Source organism: Protopterus annectens, chromosome 4.part0, assembly GCF_019279795.1.
Source record: "Protopterus annectens isolate FY-2018-M chromosome 4.part0, PAN1.0, whole genome shotgun sequence".
In the NCBI taxonomy this organism is placed as follows: domain Eukaryota; kingdom Metazoa; phylum Chordata; order Ceratodontiformes; family Protopteridae; genus Protopterus; species Protopterus annectens.
Window position 1 is genome coordinate 1,868,947,819 of NC_056733.1, and position 20,684 is coordinate 1,868,968,502.

The 20,684-nt window shown below is 39.3% G+C and overlaps 1 protein-coding gene across 1 annotated transcript in view; it reads left to right on the top strand.

Annotated features, from left to right (window-relative positions):
• Positions 1–20,684, top strand: part of DOCK2 (dedicator of cytokinesis 2) — a 4,134,711-nt gene that overhangs the window by 3,856,958 nt on the left and 257,069 nt on the right. Inside the window, exon 45 of the mRNA XM_044069535.1 lies at positions 15,185–15,361. Coding sequence (XP_043925470.1) covers positions 15,185–15,361 — 177 coding nt within the window. The remainder of the gene's footprint in view (positions 1–15,184; positions 15,362–20,684) is intronic.

Below are 20,684 nucleotides of genomic sequence, written 5' to 3' on the forward strand. Positions count from 1 at the left end.
TCATTTGCTGTCCTCAGTTGAGGGGAAATCAGCTACTTTTAGTGGACTAGTTTAAGTACCTTGAGGCTTTGTTCACAAATGATGGTAAATGGGAGAGTGAGATTTACAAATTAATTTGTGGCATTAGCCATGGTTCTTAGGTGCTTGGGCTGGTCTATGGTGGTGAAGAAAGCAATAATTGAGTTTTTTTTAGATGTAGCTGTCAGTTGATCAATGAATGTATGTCTCAGTCCTCATCTTTGACCACAAGTTGTAAGTAGTAATCAAAAAATGTGACCCTAACTGCAATGGAAATTATTCTTTTCAGGGTCAGTGACTATTCATGACAGGGTAAGAACTTACTGAATCAGAAGGCTTGCGGTAGAACTATAATCCTTCAGATCAAAAAGAGGCAACTGAGAAAGTTGGTGCATCCTATAAGACCTCCTTCAGGGTGGCTTTCATTAAAGTTGTTCCATTCATGAACCATTAGAAGGAGGTCTTGGATTAGCTCAAGGAGACACTAGAAGGATTATATTCATATCTGATTATGTTTACAAGAATCATTAAATGAAATATTATTAGACACTCAACTTGCTTTGATAAGCTGGAGTGCCCCAGAGGCACGGAAACCCAAAAGAGCATTCTGTAAGCCTGACCAATCTTGAACAGTATCACTGTGTCTCAGCAGAAGCTGTTTGCTAAAAAAAGGGACTGTCTCACTTTAAACATCACTAGTGTCTCCTCTCACCAACATATTTCTTGTACTTCATCCTGGTCATGTTCTAGTCTGGGTCTTGTAGTTTTAACCTTTTTTGCCAGTAATAATAATGTTAATATGGCAAATTTGATACTAACTTAGCACCCCGCTATGACCATTTCCTAAGAGTATGGCAAGCAGTTGCTTTACCACAGTTAATGAAGAAATGCATGAGTCTGCTTTCCATATACATATGTATCTAGGTCCCCTATTAACCTGAATTACATCTTCAGTATTTTGCAAGATGATCTGCATAACTGTGCTGCAACCTATTTAATGTGTAGAAGGAATTTGTTTGCATTTTTAAGTAGCAAATACAGCTAACTGCATTTGACCAGCTAACTTTCAACTCCCAAAACATTTCCCAAGTCCTGCAAAAACAAATAAGCGAAAAGATAGTAGATATTAAACATTAAAAATGGTAAAGCGCTTTTCATCTACTCAATAGCAGACTTCATCAGACCACCATTTAATACAGAGAATCCTTTAAATACTAGTGTACACCAACAGTTACCGCCCCCAATCACAACTTCAAAAGGAAATTATGTAAGCATACTGTTAGTACAAAAAATTGTTAAACAGACATTATGCTAAAAATATATAATTTGACATATACATATAAAAATGAATGAATATAAAACCTATGCTTATTAAAAAAGTGAAGTTAGTTATTAGTAGTTCATCTACTCAAAGCTTTTAACCTTAAAAGACTACATTGTTCATTAAGACCTGGTTTATAGTACAATTGTAATAATAATTGCCATCTTAATTCAGCTTTTTCTAAAATTAAACTCCAGGGTCCACCCCTTGGTTGCTCATAAATCTGCTGAATGGCACAAAATTCGAAATTATGATCAACACATGCCTGTGTATGTTTCGCTAAAGCATTAGCTAAATTCCCCCTCCTTATGGCATACAAATGTTCATAAACCCGTTCTTTTAGCGTTCTTGTGTTTTTCCTATATAATACGCAGAACATTTTTTACAGTTAGTTACGTATACCACCCCTTTTTATTTGCAATTCAGTTTCTGATATGTGTTGATCATAATTTCAAATTTTAATTTTAGAAAAAGGTGAATTAAGATGGCAATTATTATTACAATCGTACTATAAACCAGGTCTTAATGAACAATGTGCCATTAACAGTCTTTTAAGGTTAAAAGCTTTGAGTAGATGAACTACTAATTAATAATTAACTTCACTTTTTAATAAGCATAGGTTTTATATTCATTCATTTTTATATGTATATGTCAAATTATATATTTTTAGCATGAAAAGATGAAAAGAGCTTTATCATTTTTAACGTTTAATAAATTTTCTATTTTAGGAAGTATCTGCTATCTTTTCGCTTATTTCCCAAGTCCTAGCCATTGCATCATATAGTCACTATGGAGCAAATAATCTCTCTGTAAATTCTGATTACAAGGTGATCCCTAATTGCTGACTCTTTTCTAAACCCAGCTAAGAAAGTACCCCACATAGGTTGTTGTACTGAGAATGACCCCCATTTAAGCGCCCCAAACTACTCAACAAGCATGTGTACTAATGGTAATTGCATTATCTAAAGTTACAAGCATATCATGAATCAAGATTAGTGCTTTGATAATATTATACAAATCTGGTACTTTCCCACAAACCTGCAGTGGTCACATAGATTTTAAAATCAATTTGGTTCTGTACAAGGGTCATTTCCTTCCTTATCAGTAACTAAAACTGCCTGTTTTCCCAAGCTATGTTCATCAGTAAAATTAGATTTGAGGAGACTAGTCATATTCTATAGCTATGTCAAGAATCTCAATGGCAACACTCAGATCTGCTCTGAGTTACAGCACAATGGCACGAAATATACAGAACCAACTGATATTGCCAACATCCTGGCAGATAGGTTCAGTGCTAACTTTACCCCCCCTCACCCCCTAAAGGGCCCATCTCTATACCAGAAGAATGCAAAGTTACTGTAATCATGGCTGCACAGGACAAAAACACACTCTCCAAAGCCAAGAACACTGCATCCATGGGACCTGACAACATCCCAGGTTGCGTTCTACATGAACTACAGAATGAACTAGCACCCCACCTAAGCACCATGTTCAATCATAGCCTCACCTGAAGCTTTGTGCCCACTGAATGGTGCACAGCAACTGTTATCCCACTCCACAAAGGGGGAGCCACCAAGGATCCCGGGAACTACTGCCCCATTAGCCTAACGAGCCTGGTCTGCAAGGCCATGGAACGTATCATCACTGAACTTATTAACAAAAACATTGGTAATCTCCAAACTCTGGACCGCACCCATTTCAGGTTTGTAAAAGACAGATAATGTCTCCTAAACCTGATTGACTTCTTTGAAGCAGTCACCAAAGCCTTAGACGAGGGTAAAGTGGTTCACACAGCCTATCTAGATCTCGCCAAGGATTTTGACACCATCCCCCACTCTGGAATTATAGATAAACTCATTAAACTAGGTATAAATCCCTATGTCACAAGATGGGTTGCCAACTGGCTCACTGACAGAACCCACACTATGAAAGTAGCAGACTCCAAATCCGACTTCAGACCAGTGACAAGTGGAGTACCACAGGGTTCAGTCCTGGGTCCTCTCCTGTTTGGTATCTACTTTTCTGAAGTACAGGCTAACACAGAAGGTCTTTGGCTAATAAAGTTCGCAGATGACTGCAAACTAGGAGCCATAATTGAAACTCCTAATGATGTGGACATCCTACAAAAGGGCCTCACTGAGACAGATGCCTGATGTCAAAGCCATGGCCTCAAGCTCACTGCCAAAAAGTGTATTGTCATTCCCTTTGGTAAAAACTCTGTACCAAAGAAGAAAGTCAGTACGGCAAACTTTTCAAAACGGCTCCAATACAAATAAAAAAGAAAGGAAAAGCAGGAGTGTGGAGAATTCAAACCACGACCTCAGTTGTAAAACAAAATGAACGCTTTATTGAATATTGCGTTTTCGTCCAATAGACTTCATCAGATCCAGTGCATACTTAAAATCAAAGCTTTATAACAAAATTCATACTGTTTTTAACCAATCGTATTTCACTTCTAATTAAAACTCTGTACCCATGAGCTACCACATAGGTGGTAGTCTACTTAACACCAAAAGTGTGATAAGAGACCTTGGGACACAGGTGGACAGTAGTCTCTCCTTTTTAATATCACATCACCACAGTAGTCAGGAAATCCTTCTACGTGGCAAAATTTATCACAAAAGGTTTCTCATCCAGGAAAAAAGAGGTCATTGTTTCCCTCTGCTCATCACTCATTAGACCCATTATAGAGTACAACACCCCTTTTGCTATGTACTTCATAAGACATCTACAACAACTGGAAAGGCCACAGAAATGCCTCACAAAGAGGATTACTGGCCTCAAACAGATGCCCTACGCCGACAGTCTCAAAAAAAAAAACTCCAGCTTTACTCTGTCACATATCGCCTACTCAGAGGTGATCTCTGCCTAACATACAAAGCTATGTCAAACCCAGACCTGTTGGACATGCTCCACTTAAAGAAATCCCAATCTCTCTGAGCTACATGCTCTAGGGACCTAAACCTTGTCACCACAGTAAACTGAACATGCTGGAGGGATAGATTCCTGTCCCAGAGACTTCCCATACTCTGGAACAAACTACCTATCTATATCAAACAAAGCTCCTCATTAGCACTCTTCAAAAAAAATCTTGATTGGATGGGAAATAGGAAATTCACCCCGGGGATCACCTCTGTGGCTCTGCTCAACAGGGGCACAGGAAATAATTTTCTTGGGTGGCGAAAGCCAGGGTACCTTTTTAGCTAGGCTTGTATAGGCCCTAGGGCCGATAGCCTAGTAACTACCTATGAACCTATGTTACGTATCTGTAAGGTCTGACTAAAGTGTTGTTTCCTTTGCTTTAATTTTTTTCTTTCATTTTAGATTTTTCCAAGACTGAAGTAGCAACTAATTGGGTCCCTCATTATAGCCTAGTGATGCCTATAGGTGTTTCCTGCAGTTACATCTTCCTGATGCCTCTAGTCCTGTAATATATCCTGTTCTTATTTGCATTAATAATTTTAAAACCATGCTGCATGCAAGCTATTCTTGAAGATTACATGATGAGCAAAAATACTGCACTATTTTTTTACCTCTGTCTAGAGCTGCTTAAGAGATATTAATTTCTGTTCGCATTCTATTTATTTATATTGTCATAATTGTCTTCTTCTTCTTCTTTCAGCTTTTCCTGGTTAGGGGTCACCACAGCGGATCACCTGTCTGCTCATGATTGGCAGTGGAGTTTTACAGTGTACCATACATGCACACACTCACATCTAGGACCAATTTAGAGTGTCCAATCCACCTACAGCATGTCTTTGGGATGTGGGAGGAAACCAGAGCACCTGGAGGAAACCCACGTGACCACAGGGAGGACATGCAGACTCCGCACAGAAGGCACCCCAGCCGAGGATCGAACCGGAGAACCTCTTGCTGTGAGGTGACAACGCTAACTGCTGCACCACTGCGGCCACCAATTGTCATAATTGTCATACTTTTCTAAATATCTCAACAACTAAGTACCACAAACATAACTGCATCATCTCATGTGAAAGCTCACATTTGTATGAACAGAATACCATTGAGAGTTTAAACAAATGTTGATGACAATACGAACAAAATGTTGCTGACAATGTGTATAGCCCGGGTGGTTACTGCACTATAAGTTATTCACAAAATATGACAAAATTAATATTTACTATATTTATTGTGATTTATTAAATCCAATTTAAGAATGAACTAGAATCTAATGAACACTACTACTGTACGTTTTTGTGTGTGTATGCTGAACAGTTTGCCATATACATTCTTTAGCAACCCTTATAGCTACTGAGATATGAACATTTATTGAAATGTGAGGACATAACTCAGGATGCAGCTATCAGTTGTCTAATTTAAATTTGGAGGTGGAGCACGTAGTGAAACTTTAATGAAAAGGGTATTTTAACATGTCCACACAATAAGAAAGTTGGCAGATGGGTACTATGAAGGACAGCTAATACTTGCAATAAAACTGTTATATTATGAGAGAAGGAAAAGAACCATTTAAGCATACTTCTGTGAGCTGTATGTTTGTCTGTCCTTACCATAGTGTGTAACAAGCTATGCTAGTTCATAGAGGTTGGATTACTTATGGTTGAAATAATCAACACTGTTGCCCATTATACATAAGGTCACATATATGACAAGATGTTGGTGTAGTGAAGCAGATATATAGAGCTAAAGATAATGGCAATTTTCCTAAAAAAGGTGGATGGAGTGCCAGTAAGCAACAGGATAAAAAGTAGGTAAGGGCAGCAAAGCACAAGTCAAAAAAGAGACATGGCAGCAAGGATTAATATGTAAAACAAAAACTTTTGGGATATAGTTTAGAAAGAAAGTACAGTCCTGGAAAGGATGAGAAAGGATATGAGGAAGATCATAGAAAGAGAGGACAAGCAGATATTTTGAATGCCTATTTTGCCGTCTTGAACAAAACAGGTTGTGCACCTTGCAGGGGAGAGAGCTAAGTTACAGACAGAAATTAGGAGAAGGAAGAATATGAAAAGAGAAATTGATGCTCTAATAGAGAATAAACCACAAAACAGAGATGCTGGTAAAAAAAAGGTTATCAGAAATCGGGCTACTCTGTTCACAGGTCCACTGATGGGGATATTTAGCAGATCAGTGGCCATCTGACCATTCTGTTCACAACAACCAGTAGGGAATCATGGCCTTAAAGAGCTATCTTTGTTTACCTGAACTACAATGAGGGTAATTCCTGTGAGCACTTTTTTCCTGACATTCCTTGTGGTTATTGTTTATCAAAGCCACCTTCTCTGACTTTGCATGAATCAGTATTGCACTTCATGGATTTGTTTTCATTATTACCCTACAGAACTTGTGAAACAGACTCTCTGAGTGTCATGCATTTATTGCACAATACCCTCCTGCCATCACAGTAGTAAATGAAACGTGACTGTTCCCTGAGGTTTTAACATCATTAGAGCAGGTAGGATAGGCAAAATGGTTGGAGGTGTAGTAGTAATGCAACCCAGCAATGTAAATTTGTTGGCTTTCTGTAATGACATACTGTTCAACAATGCTGACTTATTGCTCACCCTTCTAAAAATAAACCATAACAAATCTATCTTCATTAAAGCTCTATACATCCTTACCAACAATAACCACACCACTGCTGAGGACATCCTATCCTAGGCCTTATCACCTATCAGCCAAGAAACAATAATATTGGGTTATTTAATCTTAGCAGCAAACACAAAAGGACTCTGCAAGTATGGTGGCTGCAAGGACTCAAACCAAGGCAAAATACAAAACAAAAAAGAGAGACCAGCAGCTGTAGCATCAGTATCCTTTATTATGCTGGTAGTAAAAACTCCATAACCATGTAACACAGACCAGTTTCGGCTAAAAAACTTCTAAGCCTTCCTCAGTTTAAAATGTTAGCATCAAACATTTCCAATATATATCTTAATCCAAATCACATAATCCAATTAGAGATGCTCGTTCAATCCTGGGTGGAACAATCCACCTAATTTAATAATCCACTTTTTCTCTTTCTGGTTAAAAATGTAATGCCAGCCCACTTTATTGTATCTGTGTGCTGTAATTCTGTCAATAATAATGAAGTTAAAAGAGGCAGATGGATGTATTAATGTATGTTTATATAGGGCATTCGTGTTCCTTTTGTGTTTTATATCACAAAAATGTTCCCCCATCTGGAACTTCAGAGGATGTGAAGTTTGCCCTACATAGAATGCCAGACAATGGCATGTAGCTAAATAAATTACCCAGTCTGACAGTTGGCAAAAAAAGTAATGTCAAAAACATGACCAGTGTTGCTACTGCTAAAAATTTTGGATTTGGTAATTTTAGAACAATAGGAACAGTGGCCACAGGGAAAACATCCAATCAACCAATCCCCCACTAGGGTAGTTTGTGTTAGGGATGTGTAAGATGATGTATGATGTTTGTAATGATTAAAATAAGATCCCAGATCCTTGCCTTTTCTAAAAGAAAAAGAACATGTGGCAGGTAAAATGTCAGACAATGTATGATCAGCCAGCAACATATTCCAGTAACATCGAACACTTTGCATGAGTGAATTGGTATTTCCTGCCATATGTGGTTACAAATCTAATGGTAGAATTATCATGATCAATTTTGGCTTTGTATTGAAGGAGATCAGCCCTTGCCAAGTGATCAACTGTGTTGGAAGCCAAGTATATATAACCAGCTTGATAGCCCCTGTCTTTAAATCTAGAAATAAGATCTTGTTTATGGTGCTCATATGAATGTTCATCAGAGCAGATGTGTTTCCCTCGTATAAATTGTGACTTAGGAATATTATTGCAGACATGAGAAGGATGATAGCTGGTTGCGTGGAGGAGAGAATTGTATTGGGGAAATTTACGGTGTACTCGAGTGGAAAGTGTGTTATCCAGATTTCTCACAACTATAACATCCAAAAAGATAATGTTGTTTGGGTCATAGTTGACCGTAAATTCAATTCCCCGTTTATTTTCATTTAAGTAATCTACAAACTCATGTGGATAATCAGCATCCGACCTCCACACCAACCAGCAATCATCCAAATACCGCCTCCAAATGTCCATTTCATCAAGGTATAGATTGTGAGATTGATCATAAATAATTTGTTCCTCAACAAAGGCCATGAATAAATCGGCGTAAATAGGGGCAAAAGATGCCCCCATAGCAGTTCCTTTAGTTTGAAGATAACATTCACCTCGATAAAAAAAGGCATTCTTGGTGAGAACATGTTCAGTAAGAATAATGAGGAAGGTGTTGAAACCAGGCTGGTGTAGCTCTGATTTGTACAACCAATATTCCAATGCATCAATGCCAGTTCTATGAGGAATATTAGTATAAAGTGCTTTAACATCAAGAGTACAGAGCAACCAGCCTGGTTCCAACTGCACGTCCGCAATAATCCTAAGGAATTCCGTGGTATCTTTTAACCTCGCATGTACCCATTTAAGAAGAGGCTTCAAGTATCTGGTTAAGAATAAAGAGAGTGGTTCAGTTAAGGGATTCCTGCCCAAAACGATGGGTCTGCCAGGGGGATTGATGGCATGTTTGTGTATTTTGGGCAGGAAATAAATATATTGTTGTGCAGGTTAATCCACCATGAGATGTTGTAAAGTATTTGATGTGATAATCCCTTCATCCTTTGCTGACATTAAAAATTCATCAGTTTGTCTCTTAAAGAATGGAGTAGGGTCAGTAACTAAATGTGAATAATACCTGCCATCTATGTGTTGCCTTTTGGCCTCAGCATCATATTGAGTCCAATCCTGGACTACAACAGCGCCACCCTTATCTGCCATCAGTATGACCAACTGATGATTCTTGGCCAAATTCGAAATGACCTCCATATCAGCCCTAGAAATGTTGCTGGGTTTCACCCTGGTTTCCTTGGCATAAAAATGTAGATCCTTGAGTATAGCATTCTGAAACAAAGAAACAGTATGATGCATAGGAGGCATGAATGTAGAGCTGTGGTACCTGAACTCATTCTGGGTATCAACAGTCTCTCTGCCATGAAAAAAACAATTTTAAATTTAAATTTCTACAAAATGTGATAACATCATCTGCAAAACAATCTTCAGCCACAAAGAAACCAGGAATGATTGACAGACCTCTCAGTTTCAGTAAGAGAACAGGAGGAGGTATTAAAAACATTCATTGTTTCGTGATTGTCATTTTTAACAAAGTCTGCATGTTGTCTGCCTGATTTGTGCTTCCTGCCTACCCTTCTGCATTTTGTCCTAAAGGGACACAAGTGTTGGAACGTTTATGAGCAGGTGAACCTGTAGGACCCGAGATATCTGGTTCAAAACTGGAAGAAGAAGAATTCTCGGTACTCTCAGCACTAGATGCTGATGGTTTCTTAAGGATAGGGCGTACCCGTTTCCTTTTGGAAATATTTTTTGGTGTCTTAGACTTACAGTGTGTACCAAACCTGATAAACCTTTTCAGTTTCTCCCACCTTACCTCCTCTTCTAGTAAGCACTGCAGCTCCAGGAACCAGGATGCTATTCTGAACAGGATATTAACTACTGCTGTTGATAAGATCACGCAATGAGGTACCTTTCCTGATGCATGATCATTATCCCAGATTCGCTACCCTGGTAACAGTTTAAAACTGTCAGAAATACCCACTACAACACAGTGTGAAAACTGTCAAACTTTAATTGGGAAACCTTCCTAGCCTCTCTCAAGCAATGTAATTGTATCATGTTCAAATATCTGCCTTTAGATGAAGCTGTAAAAAGAATCAGCAACATCTTAATTTCCTTTGTAAAACCTCAGGCCCCTGTGAAAAGAAAAATTAAGGTAAATCCAGCGTTTTGGCTTATACATCCTACTAAACAAATTCTGCAAAAAAGAGTGAAGGCCTGGAAAGCAAGTTGTAAAGGTAAATTTCAAACCATCTACCGAACTTGTAGTCATCTACTTAACCTCTCCAAATAAATTCTGATACAGAATAGTACCATAATATGCCATAAACTTGATTCTGTAATCCTAAAACATTTTGATCAAACATTGATAAGTTCCTTAAACCTGACAAAATCTCTTAATCAAAACCCAAGCCCCATGACAGTCACTCAGGCATTCCTTGTAAATTAATTTCCCACTTCTTTGGGGGTACTGTTTTACTGGTAAGAAGTAAAACCCAACAATCCCCAATTCTCAACAGTCTTTCAGCCTTTATAATTCAATGTGTATCTACTACAACAATAAAAAAGCGCTTTCTCAGAATAAAACCTAAAGCCCTAGCAGCTAACTCACTACCTGCAAAATATGTAAAACTTACAGCTGAATTAATTGCATATCCTATATCCATTCTCTTACCCTATCTATCAGAATGAAATGACCCCTCCATTTGGAAAAAGTTTTTTTTTTGGCAGAGCATAAAGGTGCCATATCAACAGATCTATCCAACTTTTGGCCGTCTGCCATTCTTTCAACTCTGTCTTAGTTGTAAAAAAGATGTATCCATGGGCAGCTTCTGCATAACCTCATAGACAACAACCTCCTTCCACTCATACCACACTGGCTTCTGCTCTTACCACAGTATTGATGCCATCTTACTTGCTTTCCTAAATATTGTTAAAGCAAAAATGAAAGTCAGTTGGTCTCTACAATATTCTTAGCTCTTGCCAAGACATTTAGCAGAGTGTCATATCATAAGCCGCTAAACATACTGGCTGATCTCTGTCTTTCTTATATAGTACCATTACATGATTCAGCAGCTGTCCAGGCAATAGACCTTAGAGTGTAAAATTATATACTGCCTTCTCTACATACCTACCTACTTACCTATCTATCTGTAACCATAGGTTTCGCCCAGGGTTCACTTCTCGGACCAATAATCTTCACCTTAATTAGCAGCAAACTACTTCTGCCATGAGGCCAGCCAACTCTTATCCAATATGCAGATGGCTCTACCCTTATCTGCTCTGCACCAACCATATCTGAACTACAAGTCTTAACTACCTTTTAATTGCAAAAAAACAAAACTAAAGCTCCAATGTCACAGCCATTGTCATTTCCTTACAGAGCACCAAATAGAATTAATGATCAATAAGAAACTGCTAGACATCTTTAACGATGAATGTCTTAAATTCGATATTCACTTCCAGTATACCAAAAAAAATTGAAAACTTGGACTCTTTTACTGTGCAAATCCCTAGCTAGCTTGTGTAGCTTCAGTTCCTTCCTATTTATTATCAAACCTTCTGTATTCATCTTCCATACACTCAGTTCAAATTGCTAGTCATAAACAGTACTATAACAAAATAGCTAAATTTGCAGGAATTCTCTCAAACAGATCCAGTGACTACACAGCAATCTGAAAAATACATTGGAAGGAATTTCCAAACTACTGTAAAGTCAGCCAGCTAAATAATACCTGCATAATTCTCTACAAGATAAATAAATGCCCATCCTTAACCTTACTCCTTCAATGGTACACTCCCTCTAGGTGTCAGTGGTCCAAAGGTAAACACTTTACCTGTATGCTAAAAATCACAGTATTTTGTTAACGGCCAGGCAGCTGCCATCAAACCTTCACAGCCAAACTAAAAACTTTACTAATCAATGTCTTGCTTCTCTTCTCATGGCTAACACCCAAATTCCAACAATATGTGAGAAGTCCCACTCATGCTTTCTCTGGACATAATGTAAAATTCTGTATTTTTATGATAGGCTGCCTAGCCCGTAAGTCCTGTTAACACCTCCAATACAATACTGTATATGTGATACTAAATTTGTCTTGATAGCTGTCAAGGTATGACGTTACCTTATCACCAGTCTTCAAATCTCTGTTACCACAGTCACTTATTTCAACTAAATCTGACTTGTGTTTTTGTGTAATACCACAATATAGTCTGACAATTACTGTATAGGGCTAAAGTTCAGAGATGTTAATGAGCTGCTTCCTGTACCAAGGTTGCAGGGTTTGAGTCCTTCCATGTTCGTTTACCCAGACAGAGTTCCTGAGTTGACCCTGAAAGGTACATTTGCACCAAGCAGACTTTTATGGTAAAAAATAACTACTTTTTATTATCACAATTGTATATACTGCCAGTGTATTTCTACAGTTGTAAATATTTTATATTGTATTGAACTTGATGTGCTGTTATCTTTATGTTACTTTTACTTGGAAGAGTTATACTTGTTCAGAAGTGTTATAGTTTTTGGAGATTTTTTCACCTAGGGCCTCCAATGAACAAGGATCTTGCATGGTTCACTGAGCTTCTTGGTAAACAAATGCAAATAAATAACAGCAAATAAGTAATTTCCCCATGGTTGTCAAGTTCCTAGAATGAGGTGCAAGGGGACTTGCTCAGCTTCCAGCAAAAAAAAAAAAAAAAATCTGTTTTTATGGGTTTTCAAGTAATGCTTCTCAATAATGAAAAATCAGTGAAGTACAGCTCATTGTAGAATGTGTTGATACAACAGAAGGAAATCATGTTATTCAACCCTGACCCAGTTTTACCACTTGGGGTAGGAAAACATGATGTAAGACCTTTGAATTATCACAGAGGTAGTTGCTAGATGGAATTGTGCAGGTCAGGGTATGACTGACTCTTAAGAATTGCAAAGTAACAGGATATGGGTAGGTCACAGAATACTGTGGTGAAAGGTACATTGTCAGGAATAAGTGAAGGGTCCTATGGACTACTGCAGCAGTCAGGCGTGGATCCAGCACTGTTTATTGTGCTCATTAGTCAGCCCTCATTCTTAATCACTGATCTTCCTGTCCAGTGCACATTCCTCAGAATAGAAGTTTCCCATACAGCACCTACTGGTGTAATGGCTTCATTTCTTGAGTGTGTTTGATGAGGTGAAGAAGAGATGAGAGCCTTCCTGGTCATAATGTAATTTAATCTGCTACAGACCCTTTCTTACTTATGTCCTAACTTCCCCAGCATGCTAAAGTATTTATGAGGTGGTATGCAGTAGACATTGTCAGGTAGTCACCCTGTCTCTGAGGTGATGTTCCTATATCTTCCCTGCCTACCTTATCAGACTGCCAACACCACCATTGTTGACACCAGTCTTCAGTAATGTCAGGTGTGTCCCAACAGACCCTTTCATCCCATTCTGAGACGGGTAAACAGGCAAATGTCTCATCATTCCTCATCTAATCTAGTTAGTTACCTCCTCCACTGCTCAGGATAGAAACTGAATCTAGGTTGACAGGACTGTAGTTACAGATTCATCCCGCTGTGCCATGGGGCCCACTAGGTGAAAAGGGTGCAGGACTGGAGCATGAGAGGAAGCATATAAAGAAGGACTTGATAAGGATGTTTAAGTGGTTGAAAATATGGCATTTTGAAGTTCAGTACAGACATAAACAAAGTACTGCACTTTAGCCACAACAATGGAAGAACAAACTATTAGCTTAGGTGAGTGAAATAGACGGTGAATGGACTGGAAAAGAACCTGAGGTTGTTTACTTCTCTTTGATTTGGCCAGTAGGAGCAAACTGAAAGAGAAAGGGCAGTGGAGAGCAGAATGCTGGGATGTGTATTCATAGGCAAACTCCAAAAGCAAAGAAGTAACAGTCCTATTCTTCTGGGCTTTAGTCCAGGCATACCTTGATTAATGCTAGCAGTTCAGGAAGCCATACAAGGAAAAGGATATCCAGTTGCTGCATATGTGAGAATAACATTTATAGCAAGGATTAGATGAGGTCTGCTTTTCTGACTATAGCTCAGCAGTTAAAACTGGGATATCTGTATGCTAAAAGTATGTCATGGAGATGTGATGGGGTCATCCCGAACAAGAAGGAAGAGGAGGGAGGAAATACAGGCATCATTTTTTATGAAGTAGCTAATCCCTGGATCTATGAAAGTGCTTTATTGTGCCGAGGGTTGTGAACCCATGGAATGAACAACCAGAAAGTTAGTGAAGAGGGAATCCATGAAGAGTTTTAAGTGGACGTAGAACAGATAGAGTAAGGTATAGAGCATAAAACAGACAGATGACGGTCGAGGGGAAAGACAGAGATGGAGGAAAGATAGAATGTTAATGTAGGATTCGTGATCACTTTTCTCAAGCTCAACTCAGTTTAGACCTTGCAACCATACCTGTTTTGGAAGAATGTTCTTATTTTCTGGCCTGAATTATCCCTGCACAGCATGTCCCTGTTTTTGGAGGTATATCCCTAATTTCAGGCTTGATTTATGCCTTTAAACAATTTTCTGAATCCCTGTAAAAAATGTAATTTTTGGGGCTGTCTAGTACTCAGAAAACCACAATGTATGACCAACATAATAGTGTTAATAATTTAGAGAGAAAGAAACACACTTCTTATCTCTGTTTTATGAAAAACAAATTACCTTGTGTATGGAATCTTTCAATACAGTTCATTAATGTCTACAGATTTTACTCTGTTTCTTTGATAATGTGCTTATATTTTTTTCAAGCCGTTACATGTGTTTAGTTTGCTCACTTTTTTTAAGATAATAAATGTAAATAAATGTATGTTAAGGAATCAGTGCTGCACCAGAAAAGAAATACAATAAATATTATTTTATGTAGCTCTGTTGACATGTATTATATAGTAATATGCAGTCAAGGAGATAAAAGAATGAAAAACATGTTAAGGCAGTATATAAATAATTGGACTAAATTATGTAAGGTTACATATGATTAGCATTTTGCAAACCAGTTAAAATAGTTGTTTTGGATCACACAAGTTGTTTGGAAGTAGACTTGCCTTTCACATTCTTGGTCAGAACCAGTGAGGTGGACTTTTGTTATCATTAGATCTGTTATTCTATGAAAATGCTGTTAATATTATGTAATGGTGTTTCAGAATGTAAAATTCTCAGTTGAAATCAAATGTCTTTTTTTTTTTTCCTGGAGTAGAGTAGCATTAGCCCGCTGGAGAATGCCATTGAGACCATGTCAACGACAAACGAGAAGATCCTGACCATGATTAGCCAATACCAAAGTGATGAGCACCTGCCCATCAACCCACTGTCCATGCTGCTGAATGGAATCGTGGATCCTGCTGTCATGGGAGGCTTCACTAATTATGAAAAGGTACACTCAGAGAGCAGATGCTGTCTACTGTACAAAAGTTTAAGAAGTGCCATTTCACTGTGGTACTTGTGATTCATTAAATGTTTGATAACACTATTGTGTGGCTTTGATGATTTACTGACACAGGGATATCAGGCTTCAAAGGTTTCTTGCAGTGGGCAGTTGGTGAGATTTCCTCTGTGACATCACCAGCATAGCATAGTTCTGAAATACTCTGTAAATGTAGTACAACTGCTTTCTGCTGAATCATACTGCAGGGGCATACTCTAATATAAGTCAGTGCACCCAGCCCCTCAACTACATAGTTATTTTCAAACACTCAAATAGGTCTGTGCTCATTTTTTAATGCTATTCCTTGAGATGTTGAAGCATTTGATTACTATTAATTCATAACCTTCTTAGCATTTCTACATTTATCAAATCATAAGACAGGACCTATACCAAAGGTTCATGGGTGTTTACTAGGCTAATGACCACAAGAGCCTTTTTAAGCCTAGCCATGCATCCCAAATCTATGACAAATTCAGATACCTTTGATAAGTGTAAGCATGGGCCTGGGAGATGAACCATTTACAGGTTACCTGTTTGCATCAGAGACATAGGTGCCAAACCAGGGATGAATTTCTGGTTTCCCATCCAATTGTCCAAGTTGTATTTGAATTGGATTAGGGAGGAACTCAGCTTCACATGGATGAGGAGCCTGTTCCATTGATGGGGGTAGTCTCTGGGATACATACCTATCTCTCCAGCAGGTCCTGTTTATATCACAGGCAAGGTTTAAGTGTTTAGAATGGGTAATTCTGGTACTGTTTGTTTTGTGGATATGTAGGAGGTTCATCAGAGTGGGGTCTGAGATCTCCCCTTAAAAGCCTGTAGGAGACAGAATTCAGGGATAGGGCCTTGAGGCGGTCTGCATAGGAGATATTACTTATGCCCTGTATTATTTTAGTGAGGAACCTCTATGGATGTTCTAGTTGTTGGATATGCCTGGTTAGGTACATACCAAAGGGGGCATTGTACTCAATGATGGGTCTGGTGAATGCCGAATACAGTGGAACAATTACTTCCTTGGACTTAGATGCCATACCTTTGTTTATAAGTTGCACAACACAGATTGATTTCCTCACCACTGTAGACACATGATGATCAAAAGCTAGATTAGTATCTATGTGTGTCCCTAAGTCCCTGACTACTGGGTCAATTCTAAGGGGTATGTTGTCAATATGATAGTTACCAGGGATGGATGACTTCCCAAAGGATACTGTTATGCATTTCTTGGCATTTAGTTTTAGTTCATGGCTTTGACACCAGTTGCTTGTCTGTGTCAGCCCCTCTGGGAGAACATTTGTGTCAGTGTGAGATTCAATGACAGCTAATAATTTGCAATCCTCTGCAAATTTGGTCAGCCACAGGCCACTGACATTGGCCTTGACGTCTGAGAAGTAAATGCCAAAAAGGAGCGGTCCAAGGACTGATCCCTGAAGATCTTCACTTGTGACTGGCCTGTTTGTAGAGGTGGCCTCCCCAATTCTAACTTCCTGGGTCCTGTCTGTGAGCCAGTTTGTTATCCATCAGGTGACATATGGGTCTGTACCTAACCTCTTGAGTTTGTCAAGAATGAGCGAGTGGGGTATTGTGTCACATGCCTTGGCCAGGTCAAAGTAGGCAGTGTGAATGATTTTGCCCTCATCCATTGCTTTGGTGACCTTCTCAAAGAAGTCCACCAGGTTGAGTAGGCATGATCTGCCTTTACAAAACCAAAGTGGGTTGGGTCCAGTGTCGGGAGGTTTACTATATCTCTGTTGATCAACTCCGTGATAATTCTTTCCATGGATTTACATATAAGACTAGTGAGATTTATGGGTCTGTAGTTTCCAGAGTCTGTAGATGGCCCATCTTTGTGCAGAGGGATGACTGTTGCCTTTCTCCATTCATGAGGCACAAAGCCTGTTTGGAGGCTACTGTTAAATAGTAATTCCAGAGGCTCTGACAGGTCATGTTTCATGCTATTTAGAAGGCATCCTGGGATACTGTCAGGGCCCATTAATGCAGTGCTCTTGGTCTTAGAGAGACCGTTAAGGACCTGTTCCCTAGTGATAGTAGGGGGAGTTATATTATAGTACTGATTTTATTATCTGAGAGAGGCTCACAATGTTTTTAATATCTACAAATGTACACACTTCAATATGAACATCTCTAGGACAAGGCACAAGATGTAAGAGGCCTGCATCAACTTATCTATGATAAGCTTTATGGAAGGAGACCAACAGAGGGATCAGCAGAAACACCCCCTGCATTATTCCAAGCAGAGGTATAATAAATGGAAAAATGTAATGGAGTCACTGAAGCTGGTCATTGGCCAAAGCTTCCTCCTTCAAAGCCCAGACTTATGATAGACTCTTGTGGCTTCTATAACACCTGCAGTATACTTCCAAGCTCTTGGCAATCCTTTTTTCAGCTTACCATCATCATTATCATCATCAGTGTCCTTTTCCCATTTTGTACATGGAGTCAGGTTGTCATGTAAAGTTCCGCCATCACTTTCAATTTAATGCCACTCTCCTATCTTCTTCAGCAGTCATGCCTGACTCTCACAGGTCTTCTCTCATACAATCCATCCATATCTGTTGACTGCCGTTATCTCCTCTTCCCCTCTTCCTGTCTGTCCAAATCTTCTTCACCAAATTTCCTTCTGCTTTTCTGCACATTTGCCCAAACCACCATAATCTGTTCTTTTTGAACTTTGCTGTAATTGGAGCTACTTTGGCTTCTGCATTGATGCCTTCATCTCTTCATCTGTCCCATAGTGCCACCCATCTCAGGCAGTTCATCTCCATTCCTACAGAAGACATAGTAAGTATAATGGTTAAGGTCTTCACCTTCCATGCCTAGGAACACTGTTTGATCTTGACCTCTGGCCAAAGCCTGTATAGCATTTGCATGTTCTCTGTGTGTTTCTTTGAGTTTCCTCCCAAAAACATACTGAGTGTTTCCACCTCAAACTCACCCAAGAATGGAGTTGTGGGTAGCAGCACAAACTCTACATTGTATCCGTCAGGTGGAAGAGTTTAGAGACCATCTACTTTGAGCATCAGCTTTGGTGTACAGTATCCTCTAGATTGAAGAACTCAGATCACAGACTGTGGTCTGTGTCATGGCTAGCCACTTGATGGTGTAAAAAAGTGGTTCTAGGTGATTCAGTCATATTTCAGCTCACAATTTACTGAAAATTTACTTTCAAAAACAGTGAGATGAAACCCTACAAAAGTTGAATTTTGTTTGGCAGGAGGGTGAGCTCCATTACAGCCCTGATGTGTATGTGGGGCAAGCCCCCAGTGCCCCACAGAATTATGTATATCAACCCCATGACTGCACTACAGTGGAGAAAACAGGGAAAAAAGTGCACCACTGGCTCACACAGAACAGTACAGTGGTGAAACTCATTGTGACGTAAAATCTTAGAAATAAAGAAGACTGAAAAGTCATTGATGACATGTAGGATACCCATCACCTGCTGCCGTTTGGTTGCTAAGCAACTGAACTCTTACTACTTTATGGATGATAATGATGATAAGAAAGTAGGAGAGATGCACCATTAGCAATCACCTTTAGGGGTGAGTCTCTGGATGTCAACAACTTCCTTGGATAAGACACTGAATGTAAACACCTTCCGTCTCAAGATCAAATATCTGGTGCAGCAGGGTGAGCAGCAAGTTTACAGGGAGCAAGTTTTAAATTCCCCCAGCAAAGGCTTAGTAGCATGACATGGACTCAGGCAGCCAACTCTTCCTGCATGCCGTATGCTGGGGGGAAGACTCTCCAAGAGTTGCGGTGATTCCCTTGGGAAGAAGGCATACAGATGTAACCTGCACATCAGACGTGCATGAGCTGTAAGACATAGGATGAAATCTGTCCTTATGGTAGCATGACTGTTTTATTTTTATTATTTTTTTTTTTTTACCAAGCACCGTGCACCTGGAATCTTCTTCCCCAGTGAGTGACTGAGGAAGTGACATTGGCCAATTTGAAGATGTCCCTAAAGACTCAAGTCTTTACGTTACCTTATGAATTATTTATACTTAGTGTTTTTATAAATTATTTTGCTGCAATTATCTGCACACTGTACAATGTCATTCATATATCTGTGCATTTTATTTTTTTGTTTTATTGTGATGGTGCTTGGGTTCCAGCTCCTGAATAAACTTGAATTTGAACCTTCCCCATACAAGGCTTCATTTAGCCTCTAATGTGATGACACCACCTCCAACATGCAGGGAAAGATGCCAGTGCTCCGTTACCAACATCCAGTTCTCAACAGTGATCAACTTGAGTAAGCACAGTTCTGTTGAAGCTGAGGGTAATAGAGTGTCTAATTCTCTCAATTTCTCCTTATTAAAAGCATTCTGTGGATACTGAGGTTCTTGTTTCTGAGACTGACAAGGGTAATGAGACCAATCCCCTGCAGATGGCACCCTTCTCTGGAGTGACACACAGACTTTTGGACTGTACTGTAGCTCCTCTACTTACTTCCCTCCAGATAAGCTAAACACCTGTTGGGTTCAGTTTTTGGCAACCAAGGGGTAGCAGATGATTGCTATCCTACATGTCATCGCTGACTTTTCAGTCATCTGTTTTTATTTCTAAGAGTGGAAAATATTAAGGTACAAGCTAACACCCTAATAATGGGTGATTTCAACTACCCCACCATTAACTGGGAAAACTACTTATGTAACAACTCTTGTGCTCAGTGTTTTCTGGAATTCATAAATTCCAATGCCTTGGCTCAACTTATCCAAACCCCCACCAGGGGCAGCAATATCCTAGACCTGGTCATTACCAACATGGGCAACCGGTGTTCCACACCAGAGGTCAATTCCCCGTTGGTCATATCTGACCACAAGCTAATCACCCTAGACATCCACATCCCACCCCACCCCCCCATTAGGGAAACCACCATAAAAAAATTCTCCAAAGCCAACTTCACGCTTCTTAAGACAGAAGTGGCAAACTTCACGAGACCCATGCTGATAGACAATACAGGTACGACTGCTGAATCCTATACAAATGCACTTTTTAAGCACTTACACGAGTGCATGGATCATGCAATCCCTAACAGAACCAAGATGCTATCCTCCAAAAAAAATGAAGCCAATCTGGTGGTCCCCTGCCATAAACAAACTCTACAACAGAAGAAAGAAGCTGTTGCAAAAGAGTAAAATCCCATGATTGGAGGAACTCCGTGGTCAGCCTCAGTAAGAAGCAGAGATCCCTCAACAATCCTCCAAAGCTAGTTACAAAAACAAAATCACCACTGATTCTAAAG